The sequence below is a fragment of the Dermacentor albipictus genome, chromosome 1 (assembly GCF_038994185.2).
Source record: "Dermacentor albipictus isolate Rhodes 1998 colony chromosome 1, USDA_Dalb.pri_finalv2, whole genome shotgun sequence".
NCBI classification, from domain to species: domain Eukaryota; kingdom Metazoa; phylum Arthropoda; class Arachnida; order Ixodida; family Ixodidae; genus Dermacentor; species Dermacentor albipictus.
Window position 1 is genome coordinate 258,604,277 of NC_091821.1, and position 26,780 is coordinate 258,631,056.

A 26,780-nucleotide genomic window follows, 5' to 3' on the forward strand; every position below is an offset into this window, starting at 1 on the left:
TAGTGATACTATGTGACCCCAGTTCGCCCAACATTTGTTGTGTACATATGGCTTGTGCATAAACCTTATGCTAAAACATTTGGCGTACTTGTTGAATTTGTCGCATTGAAAGACGACATAATTCATTATTTGTTGCATGTCCTGGGAATTGAGGCACCCTACTGTGTTTACAAAGGGAAGAGAAAAAGCGAGGGAAAAATGTCTTAATTTCTCCTTCGAGAAAAGTGTCATTGTTACTCCATCCTTTTCCAGTCATGCATAGTGATGAAGTGCCCTGGGCAAGGCTTCATTACTTCAGCATATAGCCTCTTGCGCAGGCCTATTCTGACTCATTATGGCAAGTAATAAGTGGAAATGTCTACAGTATAGCGTTGTGATGCAACAGATCCTTTAGACATGGCGCAAAGGAAGACGAAAACAGGCATCTGTGTTTAGCATGAGCTGGTTTCCATCTTGGTCGCTGGCTTCTCTGCTCTTGTGAATACATAGTTATGGGTTCCTTTGCTTGTGTCTTTCTGCATGTAACATTTTGGTGAAAGTTTGTGGTCCCTGTCCTTACTACGGAGCTCCATAGGGGTCGCTACATAGTTTGCCACGATGCCTCCCGGAGATGAGAGCCCATCAGCGTCGACTACAACTCGTCAGACTGCTCCAGTCGTGACGCCTTCCCAAGCTTGCAACCCTGCTCTCTTTTCCACCTTCGATGGACCTGACGTTAAAGAGTGTATCAACCTTTATGAACGCGTCGGCACTAATAACAGGTGGGATCCAATGATCATGCCCACTAACGTCGTTTTTTTACCTGAGCGGCACCCCACGCATGTGATACTGAACCCATGAAGACGAATTAACAAGCTGGGACATTTTCAAAGAAAACCTTCACGAATTGTTCGGCGACCCCTTCTGGCACACGGTTGCAGAAGAAAAGGCTCTTGCGACTCATGCTGAGAACCCCACAGAGCCCTACATCTCATACATAGATGTCCTGCTTCTTCACTGCATAGCTGATGACAAGATGTCGAAAACAAAGTGGTGTACATATTAAAGGGCATCGCATACGCCTTCAGTTTGCTGGTTTTTGGCAATGTTTCTACTACTGGTTCCATCATCAAAGAATGTCGCCACTTCGAACAAGCTAAGAGCCAAGGTATCATGCCCCACATTGTGCGCCTGCCAGGTACCACTGTTACGTTGAGTTGTGAGCACCATCACTGGCAGCCAATCCCATGTGACAACGTAACGCATAGTTTGTCGTGAGCTCGAGGCCACCTATTCGCCATCCTACTCCACAATGACCGCCAATGCATCATCAGCCACGGTTGCTATGATTCAGGCCGTTGTTGACAAGAATTTGGAAACATGGCTCTTTACTCTGTGTGCTCGTCGACCCATGTACGCAGCGTGCAGCACTTCTCTTTCAGCCCTTCTCGTCCCCGACAGTCCCCATCTCTCCACATGTAACACTAGTAAAGCAAGCCCAGAGAAATAGTTTTGAAAGCAAATTTATTAGAAGTTGGCATCCACCTGGAGGTACATAAAAGATAGCCATATGCATTCTCTTAGGAACAAAATTTGTGCAGCTCTGTCAAACTTGGGGCCTTTATGGGCAACCACTGTACCAGTTTAACTATCCGAGAAGCTAGCAGTGCATGGAAAGTGTGAATTAATTGATGGATTGACACTCAACATGTTAGATAAACAAATGAGTAATTCCATGGAAATTCACTAGGTGGAGGATGTTTCATACATGTGTGTGTTTGCGTGGATGCTAACTTTGCCTTCCATGAAACTTCAACCATGTGTGTTGTTGCCAGGTTCATTGCTTAGAGGAAATTTTTATATATATTTTGGTTTGTATGCAGTAGGGCTGGGCATTGATTAAAAGCACTGACTAGAACCTTTGTATGCAGTAGGGCTGGGCATTGATTAAAAGCACTGACTAGAACCAGTGTAACCTTTCATTTGTTTAATAAATCGATTAAGTGGTGCTTCGGATTTATGTACGTGTGATAAGTAAAAAACAATTCCACAAAAAGCTCCTCAAATAGGTTTGTACTGCTTTAAAGTTCATTTTTAAAGACTTTGGAACCCACCGTTGTGACGGGTATAGCAGTGGCTAAGCCTGAAGTCGCGGGACCAAATCTCGGCTACAGTCGCCGCATTTTGATGGGAGCATAATGCAAGAACGCCTGTGTACCTTGCATTGGGGCACATTAAACAGCCATATTGGTCAACATTAATTCGCAGTCCCTACTACAGCGTTCCACATAATTATAGCGTGGTTTTGGGAATAAAATCCCATAATTAAAAAAAAGGGTGTATCTTATTTCACTGCAGTCATAAGATCTGCACCACAATAAACATTACCCAAATAATTCTCAGTGTGGAATGCACTACCTATAGAAGTAACTGTAGCTTTAGGTGTAGAGTTGTAGATTGTATTATCTGAAAAGAATGCTCAAATTTCTTGTTACTGCTAGATGTCTCTATTTTTAAATTTTTATGTCAAATGGTTTGTGTTGCCAAAGTATTGTACATTTGAATGCAATGAGTATAAACTTGTAGCTGTTAGAATTAGTTATAGTGTGTTTAAGTGGTACTTTATGTTATTGAATTAACATGTTACATCTGAATGTGTATTTTATGTTGGGCTAGCTACTAGTTTTTAAGCCATTTGTCCAAACAGTGTTTTGTAGAGTTTTGGTTTCCTGAATAAATTACTAAATGAAAGTGCTTTTAACCACAATAACAAAAATTGTGAATAATGCATTACTTCATTAATTACATGGTTAATAGATCAATTGCCCAGCCCTAGTATGCTAGAAAACTTTCGAGCTGTTTTCAAATTATTCTTTGGCTGAATCCAGGTTTGAGATGTGGCCAGTATCGTACGAGGGTGAATCGGGAAGTCTTCAGCTAAAAAATCTCTGCAGCCATTTAGCTTGACCATGCTGTGAAATGATCAGATGCAAGTTAGCTTTTAGTTCGTGCACACTGCTGCTGTGTGAAAACCCAAGCTGATTTCTGAAATACAGGACGATTCCAGTGCTCTTAGGCACTATAGTATGCGTTATCAGATGTAAGTTAGCTTTTAGTTACTTAGTTAACGCTGCTGCTGTGTGAAAACCCAACCCGATTTTTTAAATACAGGACAATTCCAATGCTATTAGGCACTATAGTATGCGTGCTGTGGTGCAGCTGGTCTGAGTGACAGTCAGCTGAAATTTAATTTTTGTTCACTTTAGCCAAGCCTCAGAAAGACTCGTATTGTGATTTAACTAGTAATGATAGAGTGCACAAGTCAAAGTTACACATATATACACATATAGTCACACACATACATATGTAAGCAATTTAAGTAAAAAAATACAGTGACGTTTCACTTCCTGAACGCGAGTCACGTTCAAGCAATGATATGGACACTCCAGGTGCATTTCTGCCATCGTGGTCGCCACGATGTACCGTATAAAGTCCAAGGGCAATGACATTGTCCCCGCGTGCCATGTATGCTGTACGTGCGAGTTAAAGCATGCAACGGTGAGCCGAATCTCGCACAAGGGTGGAAAGTGGGAAGGCTGCAGTACGGGAGGCAAGGGGGGGGGGTGCTTTTACCCTGGTAGCAACTGCGTAGTTTGCGCAGCAGGGCGCCATATATGCGCCGTATCTTGAAAGCGATCTGCAGATGCGACGACTTCAAAGTCGGTCGACTCGCGGCCTGCTGCTGCTTGCTTTGCTGCTTCGTCTTTCTCACACTACACTCGGCAACTCGATCATAAGAAGAATCCAGTACCTCCATAGCACGCACACAACATGTAGCAACTGCCAGAGGAGGTTAACCCAGCGCATTTTGCATGGCCATGTCATCCAAACCAATTTTGGCGGCAGTTTTTTCAAAAAAAAATGAAAAAGTCATAAGTCGCACCGGTGTATGAGATGCACTGACAAAAATTTCGGAAAAGAAAACGCGACTTACACAGCGGAAAATACGGTAGTAGAAAAATGCACTTCTCCAGAACACACTCCTGACTGCCAAAGCAGCTGTCAAAGCATTAGGCGACCAGCAGGGATAAGGGAGACGAGGCATCTTGTAAAAGTAGCCTTGCATGATCACATCCAGCTGGTTTTGTACCACATGTTATCGCTAATGTCAACAGCACAATCTCGAGAATGCACCTTGTGCGTCTAGGCAAGTGTCTTGACGTGTGCAAACTAAGTAGGCATAACGCTAGTGACTATGGGATTGGCGATCTTCGAATCAGGTTAAAGTAAAGATGCTTTAGGTATTGATTACGGTCATGTATTAACCATAATCTGAAAGGCCAACTGCACAAAAGTTTTTATCCGCTGCATTAAGTGCCTAGTCTAAGACATACCGTAAGAAGCCAACAAGCAGACACCAAGGACAACGTATGGGAAATTGTGCTTACTAATTGAATTAAAGAAATGATAATAAATGATAATGAGTGGCTAACACTACCAGGGTTAATTCCAGTAGTAAAACAATTACCCCAGCAAGTGGATGGGAAAACGGCGCTGCAGTAGCTCAGTTGGTAAGAGCATTGCACGTGTAATGCAATGACGTGTGATCGTTCCCCATTTGCGGCAGGTTGTTTTTTGATCCATTTTCATTTCCATTAATTTATTGTTTCTTTAATTGAATTATTGAGTGCAAGTAATTTCCTGTATCTTGTCCTTGGTGTCTTTGTTTGTTGGCTTCTTATGATATGACTTATAAAATTCGGAGCCCTCAGTTAACCACCTTTCTTCTAGTTTAAGATAATGTAGATATAGAAGAGCCTTCGTGCAAAATTTAACATTTGAAATACAAGCGGAAGTTTCATTTAAGCTTAACAAAAAGTCTTTTTTTAATACCGTAGTTGAATACACTGCCATTACTGCTCACCAGAAGTGATGCACGACCTAGAGCAAGCGGCTCCTTGGTGTGACCTACAAAATAAGGTGGCGCTCGCAGTGCTCCGAGATATCTTGGAGGTGGTGTTTGGGAGAGCCTATTTGCAACTCAACAGCTCGGGGTCACGGAATCTTAGCTAAAACGTCATCGTGGCTGTGTATGGCTGTGGCTGCAGCTTAAACTGGTTGCTTGTTGTTTAACGGCTCAATGGTTACGTGACAAAAAAACTGAGCAGGGCAGTCATGCAGGAGCAAATGCAACGAATGCACTGTGGCAATGAAGTGACGGTAACTTATTTATTTATTCCGAATACCCTCAAGCACAGATACATTGTAGAGAGGAGTGGGTTACAAAGGACCAAAAAGTTATACTAAGTTATACAAAAGAAACAGTACTGCAGCAAGCATTAAGGCAGAATTCAACAAGAAATAACAATAAAAGAAACAGCATGATAAAAACAGATTGACCCGCAATGTGGCGCAGCTACAATAAAAAAATGCAAATAAAGATTGTCTGAACAAAGCACGATTGGTGATGGAAACAAGATTGGCGGGAAGGTAGTTCCAGTCACGTGAGGTGTTCGGTATGAAGAATGTAGAAATGTATTTGTGCGAGATGTGCACCCAACATTACTGATGTGGTCAACCCACGATGAAAGGTACTTAGGTACATGGATGAGCTCAGCGTGTAGATGATGGTAGAATTTGTGAAATAAGCATAAGCGAAAAACTTTTTTTTGTAGTGATAAATAAGACAATGATAAATTGACTTTCATTGCTGTTACGCTGGATATATGAAAATTAGTAGCTAGTATGAAACGAGTGGCATTGTTCTTAATCAGTTTTAGTGTATTAATAAGGTTATCACGGTCAGGATCCCAAACAGTAATGGCATTTTAGTTCTGTTGGAGACTTACTGAAATTGTGGTGTAAGTACCCTAGCATTTGATTTGCATTATTGTTGCGGTGGCAAGAGTTTTCGATGTTAGATCAGACGTGATATTGATTCCGAGATATTGATAGCACAAAACTTGTTCAAGCGTATCACTTTTACGTTTTTAAACATTGTGGTGTTGGTTTGTGCGAGGAACTCATTAATTCGCATTTACTAGTTTCAGTGGCGACTGTCGTAGTGAGTTTTTTGTGGCGCCCAAGCTTTTGTAAGTTGATCACAGGCAATCTGGCAAGCCATATGAGCATGACCAATGGTGTCGTGGGCATATTCCGTGGTATGTCGCGACACCAAAGGTAGCAAGCTGTCAAAAGGCAGAGTGAGATGGCGATCAAACAAGAGGTAGAAAGGCGAGAAACCGGTGGTATCATGACGTGATGAATTGTCTGCAATTGTCACATAGGGCAGAATGCTGTCCCCATCGTGATGGTCTGCTGAAACATACATAGACATCGCTGTAAGGGTGTGATTGAATTGTTCAGTCAGTCCGCCCGTTTGTGGGTGATACTGTGTGGTTGTGAGCTTGTGTTCGGTGGAGCAGGAACAAAGTATGTCTTCAACAACTTGGGCCAGGAAATAGCGGCCATGATCTGTCAGTAGCTGCCCTGGCACACCATGGTGAAGAATCACGTCTTGAAGTAAAAAGTCTGCTACATCTGTAGCATAGCTGGTGCACACGGCTCGTGTAATAACATAGCGCGTTGCATAGTCTGTGGCAACGGCTATCCATTTGTTTCTTTTTATGGATCTTGGGAAGAGTCCAAGAAGGCCCATGCCGACACGGAAGAAAGGCTCCGTGGGAACATCAATTGGATGAAGGGGACCAGAAAGTTGTACACATGGCCTCTTTCGACGCTGGCAGAGGTCGCATGCTGCAACGTAATGTCACACAGAGCGGTAGAGGCTTGACCAGAAGTGACGTTGAACCCTATCGTAAGTGCGGGAGGTACCAAGGTGTTCAGTATTGGGTGCTTCTTGGAGCACAGCAAGAACAGTAGAATGGAGATGACGAGGTCCAACTAGCAGCAAATCTGGTCCATCAGAGCTCATGTTACGTCGATAAAGAATGTCGTCATGGAGCGCAAACATTCTGATTGAGTGATCTGATTGTCCAAAAGTCAAGCGCTGAATGATCACTTGTAGAGAGTCATCCTTTTGCTACTCAGTAACGATGTTGTGAAAGTCAGAAATGGCAAGAGACAAGTGCCAGGATTCTGTTGGTCGTTGCCAGGAGGAATGACAGGATGACAAGACAAGCAGTCAGTGTCCAGATGTAAGCAGCTAGACTTCTACATCCCAGTGAAAGGAACACTCCTGAAGTCAGAGTGCCCAGTGACCAAGGCGGTCGTTCCGGTCTTTCAGTGACGATAGCCAGCATAGGGCATGGGGGTCCGTGATGACAGAAAATAGGCAGCCAAGCAAGTAAGGGCGAAATTTAGCCACTGCTCGCACCAGAGCGAGGCATTGCGCTCAGTGATTGATAAATTTGGCTCCTGTAGAGACAAGAGGCGACTGGAGTAAGCAGTGATGCACTAGACTCCATTTTGCTGTTGGGCGAGGACAGCACCTATGCGGCCACTCACGTCTGTGGGAACTTGAGGCAGTGCAGATGGATCAAAGTGCCCGAATATCGGAGGCGTTGTCAACAAGTGGATGAGGGTGTTGAAGGTGTCAGCTTGTTCACCGCCCCAAAAAAACGCATTGACCTTCTTGAGAAGGTGAGTCAGTAGCTGGGCGATATCTGCGAAATTTTTAACTAATCGACGAAAATAGAAGCATATGCCCACGAAGCTGCGCACATCTTTTGTGGCGCAGCGTACAGGAAAGTTCTTGACTTCGTGAATCTTATCAGGATCAGGATGTATACCGGCAGCACTGGCAAGGTCGCCAAAAACTTTGACTTTGCGGTGTCCAAAATGGCACTTGGAAGAGTTAAGTTGAAGGCCAGCCTCCCTAAAGACTTCAAGAATAGCAGCCAAGTTACTGAAATGGCTGTCAAGTGTAGGGGAAAATACTATGATATCGTCCAGATAACATAATCAGGTGGACCATTTATAGCCCCGAAGGAGAGAGTCCATCATTTATTCGAAAGTTACTGGGGCATTACACTACAAAGTCCGAAAGGCATAACCTTAATATGGTAAAGGCCGTCCGGTGTAATGAAAGCAGTCTTCTGACGGTCGAGTTCATCAGCCGAAATCTGCCAGTAACTGGATTGGAGGTTGATTGAAGAGAAGTATTTCGATCCGTGAAGGCAGTCGAGAGCGTCATGAATCCGCGGGAGGGGTACACATCCTTTTTTGTGATCTTGTCGTGGGCGAGAGACAGTACATGTCAACTGCCTGAAACCGTATTACGACCCGCTTATCTTCTCCGCGCCCTGAGTCGCCAGGATGGCTATGCTTCACTCCAGGGGCATTGTAATGAAGCAGACACGCCCCTGTGTATGTGCCGAATGAAGAGGAAGACCAAGGACCGTGCCGTGATCGCGAGCGACCCCTGTGCTATGGACAGCCTTTGCAGTGCCTTGAGATACCTAGCGTTAATTCCACAACATTGTGAACGACAATAAACCTCGTCGCAATAGCATAATATATAAAGCCACAAGAACGTCTGAGTCGACAAGCACGAAGATCAGACAAATCCACATGCTTCCCATCATTCCCATGATAGGACGACTACTGCAGCGCCAGAGTTCCCTCTAGTATATTGTAGGAAACTGTATGCCCCTTGTCCTCCAAAGCCAGATCATATCTTCTCGCCTATCCTCTGGACCCCTTCCTTCGCGCTGCGCTGTTGCGGTGACTCTCGCCACTACTGTCCACTCCGCCATCGCCGTCCCATCTTGCGCTGACGCTGCACTGCCACAGTGCCAGCGGCGGGCGTTCCTTGCCGCCTCGTGCGTGATCCACAGCTCTCCGCTCCTCTGTCTCTGCGTCGCGTGGCTGTACGGCTCTCAGCTGTGTCTCTCGCTTCCCCGTTTGCGGGGCACCTTCATCAGTGGCATTTGCCGCCTCTGGCAGTGCTTGCGCCTGGCTGTCCTTTTCCTTCCTCCACTCTTGCCCTATACCTACCCTTACCTGGCGCAGTGCCGTTGCGGTGACTTGAAAGACAGTTATAGCATCTTGTCCGCTTACTTCTACTTCCCACCCCAACCTTGTGCGGCCACATCGAGCCCTGCCTGTGAGTTAGTGTGTGGCCTTTACTCAGTGCCCCTGTTCTCCACCCGTTTCCTCATCCCACCTCAGAAAAAACATTAAACAATAATTGCTAATCTCCCCCCCTCCCTCCGCGGCGGTGACCCACTATAAGATGGCGTGATAGTGCGTCGTTGAAGCGCCGGCTCAACAGCGGCAGATCGCACTGTGTGCTGCACAATCTGAAACGCAGAACCGCCTCTGTTTGGCACTGCGTTTGCTGCCTGTGGTTGCCTGTTGTTGAAATAAGGCAGCAACTGCGCTTAAAGATATCATTACCAAGAAGCGTCATCGTCTGCCAATTTTTTTTTCTTTGTGATGCTTTTCTGATGTTCATTTCCGAGAAACTAGCTCAATCTTTAGTCTTGGTCTATTTCACACAGCTTAGCTTGGTGAGAGCTGTTGGTGGCGGCCAGTGCATGTTTAAGGCTGGCATTGACAGCGAGAAGGAACGCGCCACTGTGTCTGCATTCGCCGTTGATACACAGCAAACAGAGTTATATACCAGATGCAACCGGAGTTGGGAAGCGCGAAGAAGGAAACATTACCTTAAAAGAAAAAGACTAAGCCACTGAGAAGAGAGCAAAATGACTACAAATTTGAATGTTCGCCTTCACTGCCCAAGCTCTGGAACCGTTACACCTGCGATGGTGAAGGCAGGCAATTCATATAGAACAAGGCACTCTTGCATATGAACAGCTCGTTTATTAACGTTAGAACAACTAGACAGAATCAAAGCAGCATTGTAAATGTACAGTGCTCAGTGATTGAAATGCGATACTCTGGGCACTCGGCTGCCACTGCTTATTTGTGCCACTGGTGAGCGCTGGGTGATTGAAGTGCGACCAAATTCAGTCACCCTGGGCCTATTTCATTATCTGTCCTTGACAGTCCTGGACTGCTTGGGACTGCTGTCCCGCATTCGATTTTCTCAAACAGCTTCGAAAGCTTCGCCCACCAGTCCGAGAGCTGCTAGAATCGCATTCGTTTATCACGAACTGGAAGTCACGGAACGTCCGTGGACTCCACGAGCTGTTGGCAGATATTTGCTTGGACATGCGCAAGCAGCTAGCAGACGACAGCTGTCTTAAAAATATGCACACGGCGTTTCACACCATGTTGTGAAAGATTCCATGTGCTCCGTGCGCATTCCAGATGGCAAATATTAGACAATCAGCTATTGCTCCTGTTATATCGATGCTTTGGGTGCCATCATGTTCGTTTTTCACAAGCAGTCTAACTGCTGCAGCTTTAGTCTTCATGCTTTTTAAGAGAGAAGCACAGCGATCAGGTGCATATGCTCTCTTTCCTTGATGTTTTTCGTGAAATCTATCATGCTCATTGCTATATGTGTAGTAAACAAGTAGATTTCTCTATTCAGGTGAGTAAAACTGGTGTGCAAGGAACCATATCGTATTGCATGCCGGTAGCTATGATGGTATATAATCGGAGCTTCGTCGATTGCTGTTGACACATGTTGATCACTTCTGTTAGCAAGCAAGATCGAGCGTTTACTTTCGGATGTGCAGGATTAGTAGACTGTGTACATGCGCTCTGTTCTAGACATATGTCGGGCCTTTACTAGACGGTCTCACAAGCTTTGAGGATATCAGCGGGTGCTTTCTATGGGAACAGTGGCATGACTTGACCACGATTTTCCTTATGTCTGTGTAGGAATTCCACTTAAATTTTACTGGCAGTGAGCTACCTTAAATACAGCGGTTAAGGGTCACGAAGAGCGAAAGCACAATGTAAACTGTGCTGTGCAAACACGTTATATGCGCTCATGCTGCAAATCCACTATGCAAGCTTTATGGTTGCGACGGTGACGTGGCCTCTGAGGCTGCACCATTTTGTAGGCCTCGTTAATGAATACGCTGGGTAGGAGGCCATCTATGAGTAGCTAAGAGCAGGCAACGGCAGCCAGGAGAGTGACTTCCGTTCACGGTGCTTTCGAACAAAACCTTAGACAGCCCCCAGCAACTGGATCACGTGACTGACACATTCTTCGGTAAGGGCTAGTCGGACTGGAAGCCGCAGTCGGTTTGCATACAATCCGGGACTACTTAATCGAAGAGGCCCACTGCGTCAGTCTTTTGCTTTCATTGTAGATGCATCAGCTTGGTGTTCCCAGTGCTCACTGTGCCACATGCGCTCCGAGTAGCGAGTTTCAATTTAGCATACGTACACATCATTGCCTACAGACTGTGCATATCCACGCTTCCCACCATTCTATCTGGTGTGGCTGCGATGAAAACTGATTGAACAGAATGGCCTCACCACCTTCGGCCATATTTTGGTAACTGTTGATTCACCCATAAACGAAACACATTTGTTTGGATTTGGGTCCACGTGGTATTTTAGCAGTTCAAGACGAAGGAAACGACGGAACATATTCAAATAACGTAGCTGACGGCAACGCATGCTGTGCCTGGCCCGGCTGTCACATGCCCCTCCATTCATAGTGGGGCCGCATGAAGGTGCCACCGGTCCAAACTCATCCTCTTCCCAGTGCCTATTGGCAAGGATCTGGTGTACTGCATTGACACTCATACTCTTGTCACTGGTTGATATAGTATTTTTTTTCTTTACGGTCAGATTGAATCATGTCTCTAGAGCAGGGTCATTGCAAAAGAATTACAATAATTTCTTGTCAAACACCCTGTTTGCAAACAGGAACAGGACATTCAACAGCAAGAGAATGAATGCTTATTTTCAGATGAATTCAGCATGTCACTTTTGGCATCCTGCAAGGAAGCTAACCTTTTGCATGCCAGTGGCTTACTGTGATTTGTTACTGTAATACAAGCTTTGTAGGCTGGGTAGAAATTTACTTCAACAGCATATGTGACACTTAACAATTTAAAATGCACTAAACATTGCCTTCATGAATATTAAAGACACAAGACGCAAGAATCTGTTTGCACTGATGTCTTCTTGGAAGACAAAAATTTAACAATGTTATGTTTTCTTTCTTAGCAGGGGAGGTATTCTGTAGCAGTCCACCTAGTGGACTGTCCATTTCAGTTGCTGCTGACGGGCTGGGGCTGCTCGTCTCCTTCTCGCTTGTACAGCTGCATCCAATCAGCAGTGGCCGAAATGGACAGTCCACTAGGTGGACTCTTACAGAATACTCCCCCTGATGTACCACTGTGGTCTTTTTTTGGCACATTTGAGTGAAGTCTCATTCATTATCAACACTGTTGGCTCATTGGTTTGCTGAGAATTCTGTGCATGTGCTGGCTTCTAACATTACACTCTGAAGTTCATGTGTACATTGTTTATAAGTTTTGTCTTTGCTTTGTTATGGTAACAGCAACGTATTCAACAAATGCTCAAGCAGCCACTAGGATCGCAGCCTTCAAATAATGGGGCAAAGCCCCGCTGTCCTCCACGTGTGTCTGGCCCGCCACAGTCTTGTCCACAGCAGCCACAAACGCGACCGTCTTCTCAGCAGCTGGCATTGTCGAAGCCACAACAAGAGCATGCATTTCCACCAACGAAGTCCTTCCCAAGAGGAAAGATTGTGGCAGGTGCGCTTTCTATGTAAGGCCAGTATAGTAGCTTTTCTGTAATTAGAAGGGCAAGAGAATTAGAGCATTTCGATGAAAGCAGCGTCCAAAAAAAGAAAGTGGTCAAATGCCATTACAACTAGCCACGTTACTTCGATGTGACCTGCAGAGTGAAGGAGACGACATGGTCTGGCCAGCTTTCTATCTTACACCTGTATTGTGAATTTTACTATAGAAAAGAATTTGACGAATTTGCCTGTTTAACGAAATCATCTACATGTCCCTGGTCACATCGTGGTTTCTTTACAATAAAATTATACTACAGGGATCACATAAACTCATTTTTGTAACTTTGCATTGGCAACACGCAAGTCTAGGTGGTGACCATGGAACAGTGACAAAGATTCGGCAGCACCGAATATCTTATGGCGACTTGAGAGGCATTAGTGGCATTCGGCTCCCTTCATCTGCTCTTTGCTTCACTGCCAATCTGCTGAAGTTGCTCAGTGGCTTTGGTGTTGCACTGCTAAACACGAGGTTGTGGGGCAAATACTGTTTCTCAGGACATACAGCTATACTAGCATCGACGTGGAAATCTGCACCATTTTGCACCACAGTAGAAACAATAGTTGATATTCTTGAAGTGTGTCTGCAGATTTATAATTATTGCGAGTGCACTGTCCAGGAGCTGCAAGAACCAATGATGTGAACACATGATGAGGCTGATAATGACTTGAATGTGTTGTGTGTGAGCTTTTTTTCCTGAGAGGACGCTGAAGAATTTTGGGCAAGCTAGGTGAAATTTTTCTTACAAATATTGCCAAAAGTGTTTCAAAAACTAAAAAATACAGAAGCATGACGGTCGTAAATTCATAACTCTACATGAAAAACAGATATTGCAGTTTTATAAACTGTATAGTTAGAACATCCAAAGTGGACAAATTTTATATACAAACTTTTATCTTGTGTTATTTTGTTACACTTACAAGGGTTTTGGAAAAGTCACTCATATAAGCATGTTATGCTGCAGAGCAATGTACAGTACAGAACCGTGATCTTTTGTATTGTTGAGTTAGAGTTCAAAACTTGATAGTTTTGTTTTCTGAAAGTTTGCGATTTTCAATAATCTTTACAAAAATGTGGATGGTCTAAATATAGTCTACTTCCTACAGTCAGTAAATTTAATGTTTTTTTATTGTAGCAAATCTAATCAAATATGGTGCAGTGGTCGCTGAGAAAAAAAAATTTCTCCTTTCCCATGTATTCGCATAGGAGCCTCCAAGATAAAGCTTCCTCTTAAGACAAACTTCTGAGGCAGCAAACATATTTTTGTGCTCTCTTCGAGTTTGTCTTACGGAGAATCCACTCATGCCATGCACCTGTGGTTGGATCACCAAGCTCCAATACTTGAGAACTACAAAAGGCTTTTGTGGCAGGTAAAATGGGTATTGACCTTTTTCGCGAAGCAGTATGCTCAAGAGAAACGAGATAGCACTTTTGGGGTGGCATTGCATGTTGCCTCAGCAAAAGTGCACGAGTACAAGACCATTACCTCTTCTGCCCGGCTTCTGTGCAATCAGCTGTCGGAAATGCAACTGCGTTCTCGGTAACGCACTGTGAATCGTTAACAACTGTGTTTTTGCTAACGCACATTGCGCTCACTGCAAAGGAGACCATCTAGCTTACTCACAGTCTTGACCTTGCTATATAAAAGAGAAGGAAGTAATTGCACTAAATGTGCAAGAAAAAATCTGGTTCTTTGATGCAAGAAAACGGCTTTCATACCTTCCGAGAAGTTACGCAGATATGACGCAGGTGGGGGCCAGCGTCACACAGGCCTCACGAGTCCTCTGAGACCATGCACAGTGGTCCCGCAGTGACCTCTCTCGCCCCCTTGTTGAAGCAGCCAGTTTTGTTCCATCCTCTTTGAAGGGCCTGCAGACACCAGTCCCGTGGGCCCTTAAAATCAACCGAACCCCAAGGCCCGAGACATGTCTCAGCGCCCAACTCCCGGTCCTCCAGCGCCTCACCGAGAGCAATGGAGGTCAACGGTGTCGTTGACGCGGAAGGACGTTCACTCTTTTGAGCGTGGAAAGAGGAAAGAGAAAAGTCCCAAATAACTGCGTTAAATAAGAAAGTGATAATCTAAAGGTTATCACTCCTTTGTATGAGTCTTCTTTAGATCTGTGCCACCTAATATGTTTATTATCTCTTAATCACTTGTAAAGCCATTTTTTACTTTTCAGTTTCAAAGTGGCTTTTTTATCCACTGGAATTGTAGAGGGCTCTTACGCAACTTAGGTGACATCAGACATGTTAAGTAACTTTTCTCCTGTGGCCTTGTGCTTACAGGAAACAAACCTAGGTAAAAGACATAAAAAAACTTTATAAGGCTTCATTGGTGTACGGCAAGACTGTACTTGGGTGAGCCGGCTTTCGGGTGGTGTAGCCATTGGTCTGCAGGGCAGTATCGCAGCTAGAGAAGTTGCCATTAACAGTCACATAGAAGCCGTTGCTGTCACTGTTTCAGCACATAAAACCATCACCTATTGTTCAATGTACATTCCACTGCATTCACATTTTCCTGTAGGAGATTTGGAGTTAATTTTAAACCAGCTGCCTGAATCTTTAAAAGCGGGTGATTTTAACAGACACAACACATTATGGGGTAGCAAAACAACCAACACCATGGGACAAACACTTGAATATTTTATCCTAAAAATGACATATGCCTTTTAAACACTGGTGCTGCAACCTACTGCTCCCCAAGCATAGGAGCTATGAGCTGTCTAGGTCTGGTGCTTTGCTCTCCATCTCTCCTTATCGATTTTCAAAGGGGTGTTATTGATAATCCCTGTGGTAGTGACCATATGCCTGCTATCATTAAAAAAACAGTTCCCTTCTAGAGAATACCATTGAGATCACCCCGATGGATCTCCATCTAGCAGACTGGCCTCTCTTCAGCGAGATGGCCAGTCTGGATGACGTAGCAGCTGATCTAACAATAGATGAAATGAATGAAAAGATTACTGCTTCTATACTTGTTGCAGAAGAACAGACAATCCCACAATTTTGTGGCTTCTTCGGAAAAAAAATTAAAACCCTGGTAGATGAATGAATATACAAAGACAAAAGAATACAAAACAACCCATGGGATATCTTTTAGCAATACCCCACAGAAAATCGAAAAAAAAAAGAAAGCAAAAGCCAGGTACACACGCAGACAAGTCGAAAGACAGCCTTGGAAAAGCTACGTTTTGTCCATAAATAGCTCGATAATATCCAAAAGAATGAGGGATCAGCTTCGTAAGTTTAGAGGCAACTACACTTCTTACACGGTCGCCATACTCTCACCCCCAAGCATGCAAACAAGTTTAGAAGAACAAGCAGACATATTATGTCATCATTTCCATGACATATGAAGCTCAGTAAACTATTCTTCATTTAAAAAATGCATGAAATCAGCTGAAAAGAGATCGTATAATGCCCCCTTAACACTCCCGGAAATCAACAGAGTGTTCACTACTGGCAGGAAAATAACGCCCGGTTCGGACAGAGTATGTTACACAATGCTCGCCTACCTGTCCCCCAAAGTGGTTGAGACCTTGCTTTCTTTCTTCAACATAATCTGGGAAACAAGAAAAATGCCGAGTCAGTGGAAGAAAGCCATTATAATCCCTTTCTTTAAAGCTGGAAAGCATCCTACAACAGCAACCAGCTACAGACCAAAGCACTTGCTAGCTATCTTGCAAATTCTTATGATGCCAGTATAAACATAAGATTGGCATACATCCTTGAAACCGAGAACCTACTGGATAACCATCAGTGTGGGTACAAGATAGGTTGCTTGAAGCTAAGCCTTTCGACAGAATTACCTGTCTGGTTGGGAAATTGATTAGGACTTTAGAACTGACTCCAACCAAATTAGTGAATTTTGTTAGCCCGACGTTTCGGAGCCTCTTCGGCTCCTTCTTCAGGGGATATTCTTCGGGGGTGGCAGTGTGCAGCTTTTAAAGGGTCTTTCGGAAAAAGTAGGGAAGAGTACGGATGGTGGGGAGACACTTGACATCCGGAAAGATGGAGAAGGGGGGGGGGGGGAACGAAAGAGTATTTGACCCGCATCCCGTCAACGGCACCCTTGCGGGTCAAGCTCCCCCAGCATCAGTCATCCCAGCCGGTCAGCACCGCTGCAGCCATTCCCCCCTCTTCCCTGCCCCTCCCTTCCCGTCTGTGAAGTGTCTCCCTACCTTCCGTACTCTCACCTCCTTTTTACAAAAGACCCTTTAAAAGCTGTCCACCACCACCCCTGAAGAAGGAGCCAAACAGGCTCCGAAACGTTGGGCTAATAAAATTCACTTATTTGGTTGGAGTCAGTCTGAAAGTCCTAAAATAGGTTGCTCTGCAACAGATCATCTCGTTCGCCTAGAACACGAGATACGTGCGGCCTTTCTGCACAAGCAATACTGTTTCACAGTTTTTTTTGTTCTAGAAAAGGCGTAAGACACAACATGGAGGTTTGTAATTTTAAGGGACTTATTTTAAGGGACTCGCCAGAACAAGAATTGGCCTCCCTCATGCAGTATTCGGCCACAGCCTCCTTGATGATATCTTCAATTAACCAATGAGCCTCAGTCCCCAGCAGTGGCGGAGCGCCTGACCAAGGCGGCGGTCAGACCTGTAATGCAGCAGACCGTGCCAAGAATCTCTGGATCCGGACAGGCCGCCAATGGAATTTGACCCTTGTAACGTTTAACACCCAAACTCTCTTGTGTGAGGCTAGCTTACCAGGACTCTTTGACGAACTATCAGACATTGTTTGGGATATTATCGGCCTTAGTGAGATTAGAATAACTGGTGAGGCTTACACATTGCTGAATAACGGCCATGTGCTCTGCTATAGAGGTCTCCCTGATAAGAAGCAATACGGGGTAGGATTCCTAATCCATGAAGACATAGCGGGCAGCATTGACGAATTCTACAGCATTAACGAAGAGGGTAGCAGTATCAATCAAACTTAATAAGAGGTATAGATTAAAGGTTGTACAAGCCTACGCTCCAACATCCAGTCACGATGATAAGGAAGTAGATTAGTTTTATGAAGATGTTGAATTAGCGATGAGAAAAGTGCAAACTCGGTATACACTAGTAATGGGTGACTTCAATGCAAAAGTCGAAGAAAAGCAGGTGTCGATTCTAGAAACGCCAAAGGAGATGCTGGCAGAATTTGCAGAAAGCAATAAGCTTAGAATAATGAACACCTTTTTCAGGAAACGTAGCAACAGACAGTGGACCTGCAAAAGCACTAATGGTGAAACAAGAAATGAAATTGATTTCATACTTTTTGCCGATTCCAGCATAGTCCAGGATGTAGAAGTGATAGGAAGGGTAAAGTGCAGTGATCATAGGATAGTGAGGGCTAGGATTCACCTCAATTTGAACAGAGAAAGAGCAAAATTGGTCAAGAAAAAACAGGCCAACTTAGAGGCAGTAAGGGCAAAAGCAGACAAATTCAGGCTGGTACTTGCAAACAAATATGCAGCCTTAGAGCAGCGAGATGATGATGATATAGAGGTAATGAATGAAACCGTAACGAGGCTGGCTTCAGAGGCAGCACTTGAATTGGGAGGCAAGGCACCAAGGCAACCAGTAAGCAAGCTCTCCCAAGTAACAAAGGACCTAATGAAGAAACGACAAAGAATGAAAGTGTCCAACTGAAGAGATAACTGTCAAAACTGATCAACAAAGTGAAAATAAGTGATATTCGAAATTATAACGTGAGAAAGGCTGGAGAAGCCGTAAAAAATGGACGCAGCCCGAAATCAGTGAGAAACTTGGCATAGGACAAACCAAGATGTATGCACTGAAAGATAAGCAGGGTAATATCGTCAGCAATCTTGAAGGTATAATAAAACCAGCGGAAGAATTCTATACTGGCCTGTACAGTACCCAGAGGCCTCACAAATATTCTATTCGAAAGAATAATGAGCAGTATACAGAAACTCCTCCTATAACTAGAGATGAGGTCTGGAGGGCCTTGCAAGGCATGAAACGGGGAAAAGCGGCAGGAGAGCATGGACTAACAGTCGATTTAATTAAAGATGGAGGAGTCATACTGCTAGGAAAACTGACGGCTCTCCATACGAAGTGTCTATCGACTGCAAGGGTCCCAGAAAACTGGAAGAATGCAAACATTATACTAATCAACAAAAAGGGAGGCATTAAAGAACTGAAAAATTATAAGCCCATTAGCTTACTCCCAGTATTATATAAAATATTTACGAAAATAATCTCAGATAGAATAAGGGCAACACTGGACTTTAGTTGACCAAGGGAACAGGCTGGCTTCAGGAAGGGATCAATGTCATTAATCAGGTTATCGAGAAATCCTCAGAGTGCAATATGCCTCTCTATATGGCTTTCATAGATTACGAAAAGGCATTTGACTCAGTAGAGATACCAGCAGTCATACAGGCATTACATAATTGAGTAGTACAAAACGCTTACGTAAATACCTTGGAAAATATCTACAGAGATTCCACAACCACCTTAATTCTACACAAGTAGGAAGATACCTATAAAGAAAGGGGTCAGACAAGGAGGCACATTCTTATACTATTCACTGCCTGCTTGGAAGAAGTATTCAAGCCATTAAACTGGGAAGGCTTAGGAGTACGGATCGACGGTGAATACCTCAGCAACCTACTGTTTGCTGACGACATTGTTCTATTCAGCAACAATGCGGACAAGTTGCAACAAATGATTGAGGACGTTAACAGGGAGAGTGTAAGAGTGGTGCTGAAGATTAATATGCAGAAGACAAAGGTAATGATAAATAACTGGGCAAGGGAAGAAGAGTTCAAAATCGCAAGTCACCCTCTAGAATCTGTGAAGGAGTATGTTTACCTAGGTCAACTAATCACAGGGAAACCTGACCTTGAGAAGGAAATTCACAGAAGAATAAAAATGGGTTGGATCACATACGGCAGACAACGTGAGCTCCTGACTGGGTGCTTACCGCTATCATTGAAAAGGAAAGTATACAATCAGCGCATTTTACCGGTCCTGACATATGGGGCAGAGACTTGGAGACTGACAAAGAAGCTTGAGAACAAGTTAAGGATCGTGCAAAGAACGATGGAACGAAGAACGCTAGGCATAACTTTAAGAGACAGAAAGAGAGCGGTTCGGACCAGAGAGCAAACGGGTATAGACAATATTCTAATAGACATTAAGAGAAAAAAATGGCACTGGGCGTGTCATATAATGCACAGATTAGATAACCATTCGACCATTAGGGTGACAGACTGGATACCAAGAGAAAAGAAGCGCAGTCGAGGACGGCAGAAGATTAGGTGGTGTGACGAAATTAGGAAATTTGCGGGTGTTAGTTGGAACATGTTGGCGCAGGACAGGGGTAATTACAGATTGCAGGGAGAGGCCTTCGTCCTGCAGTAGACATAAAATAGCCTGATGATGATGATGAACGGATTTGGGGATCCGTGGTAGAATGCTCAAATGTCTAGCCAATTTCATGTCAGACTGAACTTTCCAAGTGCGTTTAGAAACGGTGCAGTCATGCATATTTATTCAGGAAAGTGGTGTGCCACAGGGATGTGTATTAAGCACAACACTGTTTGTGGTGAAAATGAGCTCGCGAAATAATGTAATTCTATCCTCTATCATGCACTCGTTTTATGTGGATGATCTATAAGTTGCATGTTGTGCATCAAACTTGGCAACCTGCCAATGGGAAATTCAAAGTGCATTGAACAAACTCACCGAGTGGGCATCTGAAAACTGTTTTCGTACTGAACTGAAAAAAACTATTTGTGTTGTCTTTTCACAAAAAGGTGGTCTACAATCAGATCTCATCCTTAAGCTACAGGAAGCCACACTACCGGTAGCAATGACACAAGTTTCTGGGCGTTTTGCTTGATAAAAAGTTGAACTTTCTCAAACACATAAATAGTTAAAATTAAAGCGTACAGTGCTCTTAACATCCTCAAAGTTCTGTCCCGGAAGCGCTGGGGCTCTGACCGTAAATGCCTGCTACATATCAACCACACTTCGGAACTTAGCATATTGGACCATGGTAGTAGCATCATATATAATTCAGCCAGACAGTCTTACATCCGACGACTTGATTCAGTTCATAACCTTGTACTTCAACTGGCAAGTGGTGCTTACAGAACATCACCTGTCCATTGTTATATGGTAACTCTGATCAGCTTTCTTTACAGCTGCACAAAGCGCTATTAACTTTCTCCTACTTGCTCGGAATCCAGTCCTCACCACAACACATACCCTACAACATAGTCGCACTGGGCAACTCATGCTTACACTGCACAAATAAACTGAGCATGATTCTTTTGCGATAAGAGGAATACTTTCCTGAATATGACATTCCTCATGAGGCCCTTCAGGTTGCTAAAAAGCCACGGCGATTACCCTCATGGTACGAGTTCATACAGTTATGTGATTGGGCATTGGTACCTCTAAAGAAAAATTACACTCCACACGAACACATCGTACAAGAATTCCATGCTTTTCAGGACAAATATAAATATTACATGAAATTTTACACTGATGGCTCTAAAATAAAAGAAAGATGTGGGTGGGCAGGCCGTGACAAATAATTGGGAAACAAGTATTCGATTACCACAGCATGCCTCTGTTTACATGTCCAAAGTCTATGCAATATGGACTGTAGTTCAAAAGATCATCGCTGACAAACAGGAAAACACAGTCGTATACACCGATTCCTTAAGCCCACTGAAGGCTCTGCACGTGAAATCTAAATGCGAAGCACTGTTAAAGGATATTTCAAACATGGTAACATCAAACAAATACGGCAGATCAATTAGGCTTTGCTGGGTACCAAGCCATGTTGGGATACTGGGTAATGAATCAGTGGATAGATGTGCATCAGTGACAATGACATAACAAAGACAACACTTCCACATAAAGATAGTATCAGTGCAATACCGAAGGCCTTGAGGTCAAAATGGCAACACGAATGGGACCATTGTATAAGCAACAAGCTGCATCTTACTAAGCCCGTTATTGGCAAGTGGAAGTTGTGCAGTGACCAGGAACTATGAGGTGATCTTATGTCGACTTTAATTGGACACGCTCATGTTACTCACAATTTTCTCCTTTGAAAAGAAAACCTGCCAACTTGCGAGAAGTGCCATGCACCTCTTAAAGTAATGCACACCCTTCTGATGTGTCCACACATCGCAACACCGAGACGGAAGCTTTAGTACAACTTGGATATTTTACATATACCTTTACACCCTGCCCTACTACTGGCAGACAGGGTTGCCAGATTGGGCTATTAGTAGCGAAATAGGGCTACTTTTTATGCGGCTTGGCATCGAAAATCCTGAGTTGGCTATATGGCTATATTTGGGCTATATTTGTCTTATGGACTTCCCGAGTCCTGAGGACCACGTCAACACTGACAAAATTAGGGAATACTGGTTTATGAAAAACCAAAGCTCATTGCTGTTGCCAAGATATGAAGGCAATCTCGAAGGCTATGTTTTTGGACAATGTTTGCGCTGGGAGGATGACGTTAAGTCATGGCTACCATGTTTATACGTCATTCCAGCGCTAAGCTCTCTTCTTCTTGTTTTGGGCTCAGCGCCATCTGCTGCCGGCTCTCGCGTGACTCAGCACTCGACTATGTGTTCCGTGCTGGCTGCTATACAGCAATCATCATGTGCCTTTGCGCAACAGCTCAAGTATACGGACGCATGTCGTGGCACGTCATTTTCATGTGGTCCCTAATGCAAAAATGCAAGAAACAGTGCCGGAAATTCAATGTTCTCCCTGCTATCTGAGCTCGCTTTGCCCCTGCTTGTGCTGCCTGTTTCGAACGCAGCCGTAGAAAGCATGTTGTTTAGCCAGGTTTCGTTGACAAAGAATGATCTAAGAAACCACATATCGAATGAGACACTTCGTTAAGTTTAGTCTGGCAGAGAGTGGGGACTGCTGCAAGGATTTTAAGCCACATGAACAGTTTCTGTCGTGTTTCAAACCCGCAGTTCCATATGATCCAAGTGACCATACGAGTTAACTCAAATGGGGCTAGATTGTGTATTTAATCCATTTGCGTAAATCCCCAGTGCGAACTTTATCAACTGGGACTCTACGTAATGTCTTCTTTTTTCGTTCTTTGTTTTAGTCGAGCACCTTTGTATTATGTGAAAGTTGCGATTGTTTCATGGTACTTTTTGAACGTCTCATATTATTACAATGATAAGCTCTGTAGGTATATGAAAAGGATGTTCGTCCACAGTGAAGATGGCAAGGCAATTGCTCATCAAAGGTCGGTGAGTGATTGCCTTGGCAAACTAAGGATAACTCGTCGATTTTCATACCGTACTCCTGCAACAATTTGTTTTTTCATTGATGCTATGTGCGTACGAGTAATTGTGATTATAGCGTACTTTTTATATGCACATAGTTTCTGACCATTTTAATTCTTCTTTCTTCGACTTACTATGCATTGCATTGTTTCATCATTGTTTCATCAAAAACATAGTTTTTGATGAAAACGCATACCTAGCCGCCACATACCATCTATCGTATCTATCATGCGCTACGGGAATGTAAAGAAAGATAAATGTTGGCGGATTTTTTTAGAGACGCTGTGTAACCCTCGAATTTGTGAAGAAGTCCACCTACCTTGTGCTACGTGTCCTCCATGCTCGCTGCTGCTGGTCCCATTTTGATGTAAATGTGCTCTCATCTGTAAAAATGACATTCTGCCACTCTTCCACTGTCCAGGACCGATGCTTCTGTGCAAACAGCAGCCTTTTGATCCTGTTTCCTGAAGAGATGAAGTGCTTAATCGCCGCCACATAACTACGAAGGCCACCCATGTGAAGGCGCTCGCGTACTAGTGTGCTGGCTGCGAGCCCCAGGTCGTTTCGTATTTCTTTCGCCGTCATCTTCGGGTTTCGTCTTGCTGCTTCAACTATACGCTCGTCGTCAGAGTCGGTTGTCACCTTTGGTCGGTGCCCTCTGGGCAGATTTGTCAAGCGAGCATCCGTCCTGAAAGCCTGTACAATCCTGCTCACCGACGAGCGGGGGCGTCCGGTCATATTGGCAATTTGTTGCTGCGGTAAACCTGCTTCAGACAGTCGCAATCTGCATCCGTTTCGAGATGGGTATGCCTGGCATTGCTGCTCGTGTCTGAAACGAAGTGCATCTTGTGTTCGCCATATATAACTACCTGTGGCTCGGCTTCTGCTGACGTCAGTATGACCAGCAATGCCGGGAGTTACCATTTCGAGGCTGAAATAAAGAAGGCAGTTTCTTGTCGGCTATTCAACAGGCATTCGCATGAAATAAGCTATTCTTTCGTGCAGATGTTTATTATATCTACGAACACACGTAAGGTGCAATCTCGTAACTGAATCTCGTGTCTTGCTTGCACAGCATGTGTGCTGCATCGCCAAAGCACGTGTAACGAGAGCGTCATCTGCTCGTGCAGGTGCGCACCGTCGAGCCATTTCGGTCGGCACACGAAGGCACGCAAGCCTTGCAGCGCCGCACTGGCAGTGTGTTAAGCCACAGGCCGGCTTGTTGGCGACCGGAAGGAGCAATTCTCTTCCGTAGATGTTCTCCCCCTCATGCTACACCTCAATGCAGCACTTTGGTTCTATGGGCACCCACGAGCGGCGCTGCATGTAGCGATGGCCACGGGCTCCGAATGTCCTATTTCAATCCGTGAGTACTGTACACACATGCTCGAAAGCCCGCACGCACACATGAACACACACACGCATGCACAAGTGGACGTGCGCAAGAACTGGGCAGTCGACGGGTGCATAAAGCGCAGGAGTGCCGCTTCAGTTCGGTCTCAGTGTAGGATAGTCAAAATGGCCGGGGGGTGGAGAGAGAGCTTTGTATGCCAGTTATAAGCATGGAGTTGCGGTGTCGGGCCTCACAGGCCTGATGAGGCTTGGGCTGTCCTGACCGCTTTTTCAGATGGACTGAAAAAGATGAGCGCTGTTCAGAGAGCCGTTCTGCAGAATAGATACTAGTGCAATATTGCACTAGTATTGCAGGGTGTGCCACTTGAGGGCATTGAGACGATCCTCGTAGGCTGGTATGAGGTTGAAACAAGTGAAAAGATTGGAGTAGAGCATGCGTGTTGCCTTGCACTGAACAAGCTCGCGTTCGTCAGCGAGGTGAGTTTGGTACGGGGACTATATTGATAAGCAGTACTCCAGCCGTGGCAAAATGATAAAAGTGTAGAGTGTTCTGAAAACCTCAGGTCCACAGGAAAGGGAGACACGGGACACAAACCCAAGGATGGGGTGAGCCTTACATACACTGCTGGTGACATATGCGGAAAAGTCTAGAAAAGGGCTGAATGTTACTCTGAATAGGAAGGGCTTGAACTGTCTTCACGGGGGTGCCTCTGAGGAAGTAGGTGGGACATAGAGCAGTTTTTTTTTGACTGAAACACATGGCAGCAGTTCTTCTGTGCTACACTGAAACCTTGTTACTACGAACATCACATTAACGAAATTTTCAGATTAACGACCTTTTTCAGAAATTTCGTGCCGACTGCTTACACTTCCAATATAAAAATATTTCAGTACTACGACGTTCAGTATACGGATATTTTCAGAATAAGGATCGTTATTCAGTTTCCCTCTGATGTTAACCCCTCATTACTACGAACTAATGTTCCAAAATCTGAGGATTCTTAGATTTCTGTGTATCCTTCACGGCAGCCAGAACAGTATGCTAGTTTAGACGACGAGGCACAGAGCTTGGACATCGCGGTGCATGCGTTCGGAAAACCTGAGACGGCACCCAAGAAGTAAAAAAAATTCGGGCAAGTCGAGGCGCTGACCTATCCGGTTTTGCGAGCGCATGCTCCGCCCAGAAGTGCTGCCTAGCAACGCATGGTCTCTTCCTTTTTTCACCCTTTTTTCTGCGCGCGCCTCTTTCTTTCGTGCTTCTTTCTGCGGCCGTGCTAACTACGTGCATGGTGAAACGTAACCTCCATACTCACGGGGACGCCACACAGTTCACATTGCACTTTCCAGACAGTGTTGTTTATGTGCGCTTGCGCTTTGACACAGTTCAGGTGTCCGCCTCAAGTGAGACAGTTGCGGTGTCCGTGGGCAAGAAAAGTGAAAAACAAACAATAAGCAAGAAGGGAGGCTGGGCATTGCACTTTGGAGACGACATGAAGCTACCTTTTTGCCGGTAGTTTTCCTGCCGTTAGCGTCGGTCTTGCGTGCATCACTCTTATTATACGGTGCTTCGGTGGTACGTGGCGTCAGAATCTATGGAAAATAGCAACAGCGCGTGCTGAGTGCCAACCGCGAAGTTTTCGTGGATAGCTCATATGGTGACAACTCATGAACTCATGGTGACAACTCATGGTTGATGGGTGTAATGGTTAATTTTGGGGCTTTCACTATAATGATCTTTCAGAATAATGAGCAATTTACTGCGGTCCACTGAAGTTCGTTATATCGAGATTTCACTGTAGTACTACAAAGTTTGTCATTGCAGAACCAGTTGTTCACCTTCACAGAATGCTTTTATTTCAACTGCATATGCTGTATATTGGAATAATGTTGCAATGTAAGTGTTAACGTGTTAATCAAACGCATTCTTCAAAAATGCATTTCGAACTTGGTTTTGAGGTATTTTTCCTGACTACAGTTTATAGTATCACAGTGAGAAACATTTTAGTGGAAGCTGAAGAGATTTGGGCAGTTTAAGAATACCACTGCACAAAGCACTGATAACACCTTTTCTCCTTCCCCGCAATGCACTCACACCTTCTGGTCTTTCCATAAAGAAAAAAAGAGATCAAAAGCCAATAAGCAGCCATTGAAGCAGTCCTGGTTTACGCGGCTGCATGCATAGGTCTTGCATGATAGAGGTCCTCCTATGCATTGCACACGGTGCACGAATTTCAAACAGATCATTTCTTTTTCCAGTGTTCAAATATAAGGACACACTGGCTCAGACATGAGAGTGCTGTGTCATGTTTTCTTCAGCGCGTTAGTTCGTGAATGCTACATGGGCGATTTGTCCCCAACTAGCCCATAAAACGCATGCACTTGAAAGAAGTGTGTGAAGGAGTACTGTGAACATGTACTGAACTGGATTCACATGCCAAATAGAAGAGTACACTGTGAACTGAAATGGACGGCATGACTGATT

The 26,780-nt window shown here is 44.4% G+C and overlaps 1 protein-coding gene across 1 annotated transcript in view; it reads left to right on the forward strand.

Moving 5' to 3' along the window:
- Positions 1-26,780, forward strand: part of LOC139054362 (uncharacterized) — a 135,494-nt gene that overhangs the window by 61,169 nt on the left and 47,545 nt on the right. The window contains exon 9 of the mRNA XM_070531245.1: positions 12,377-12,593. Coding sequence (XP_070387346.1) covers positions 12,377-12,593 — 217 coding nt within the window. The remainder of the gene's footprint in view (positions 1-12,376; positions 12,594-26,780) is intronic.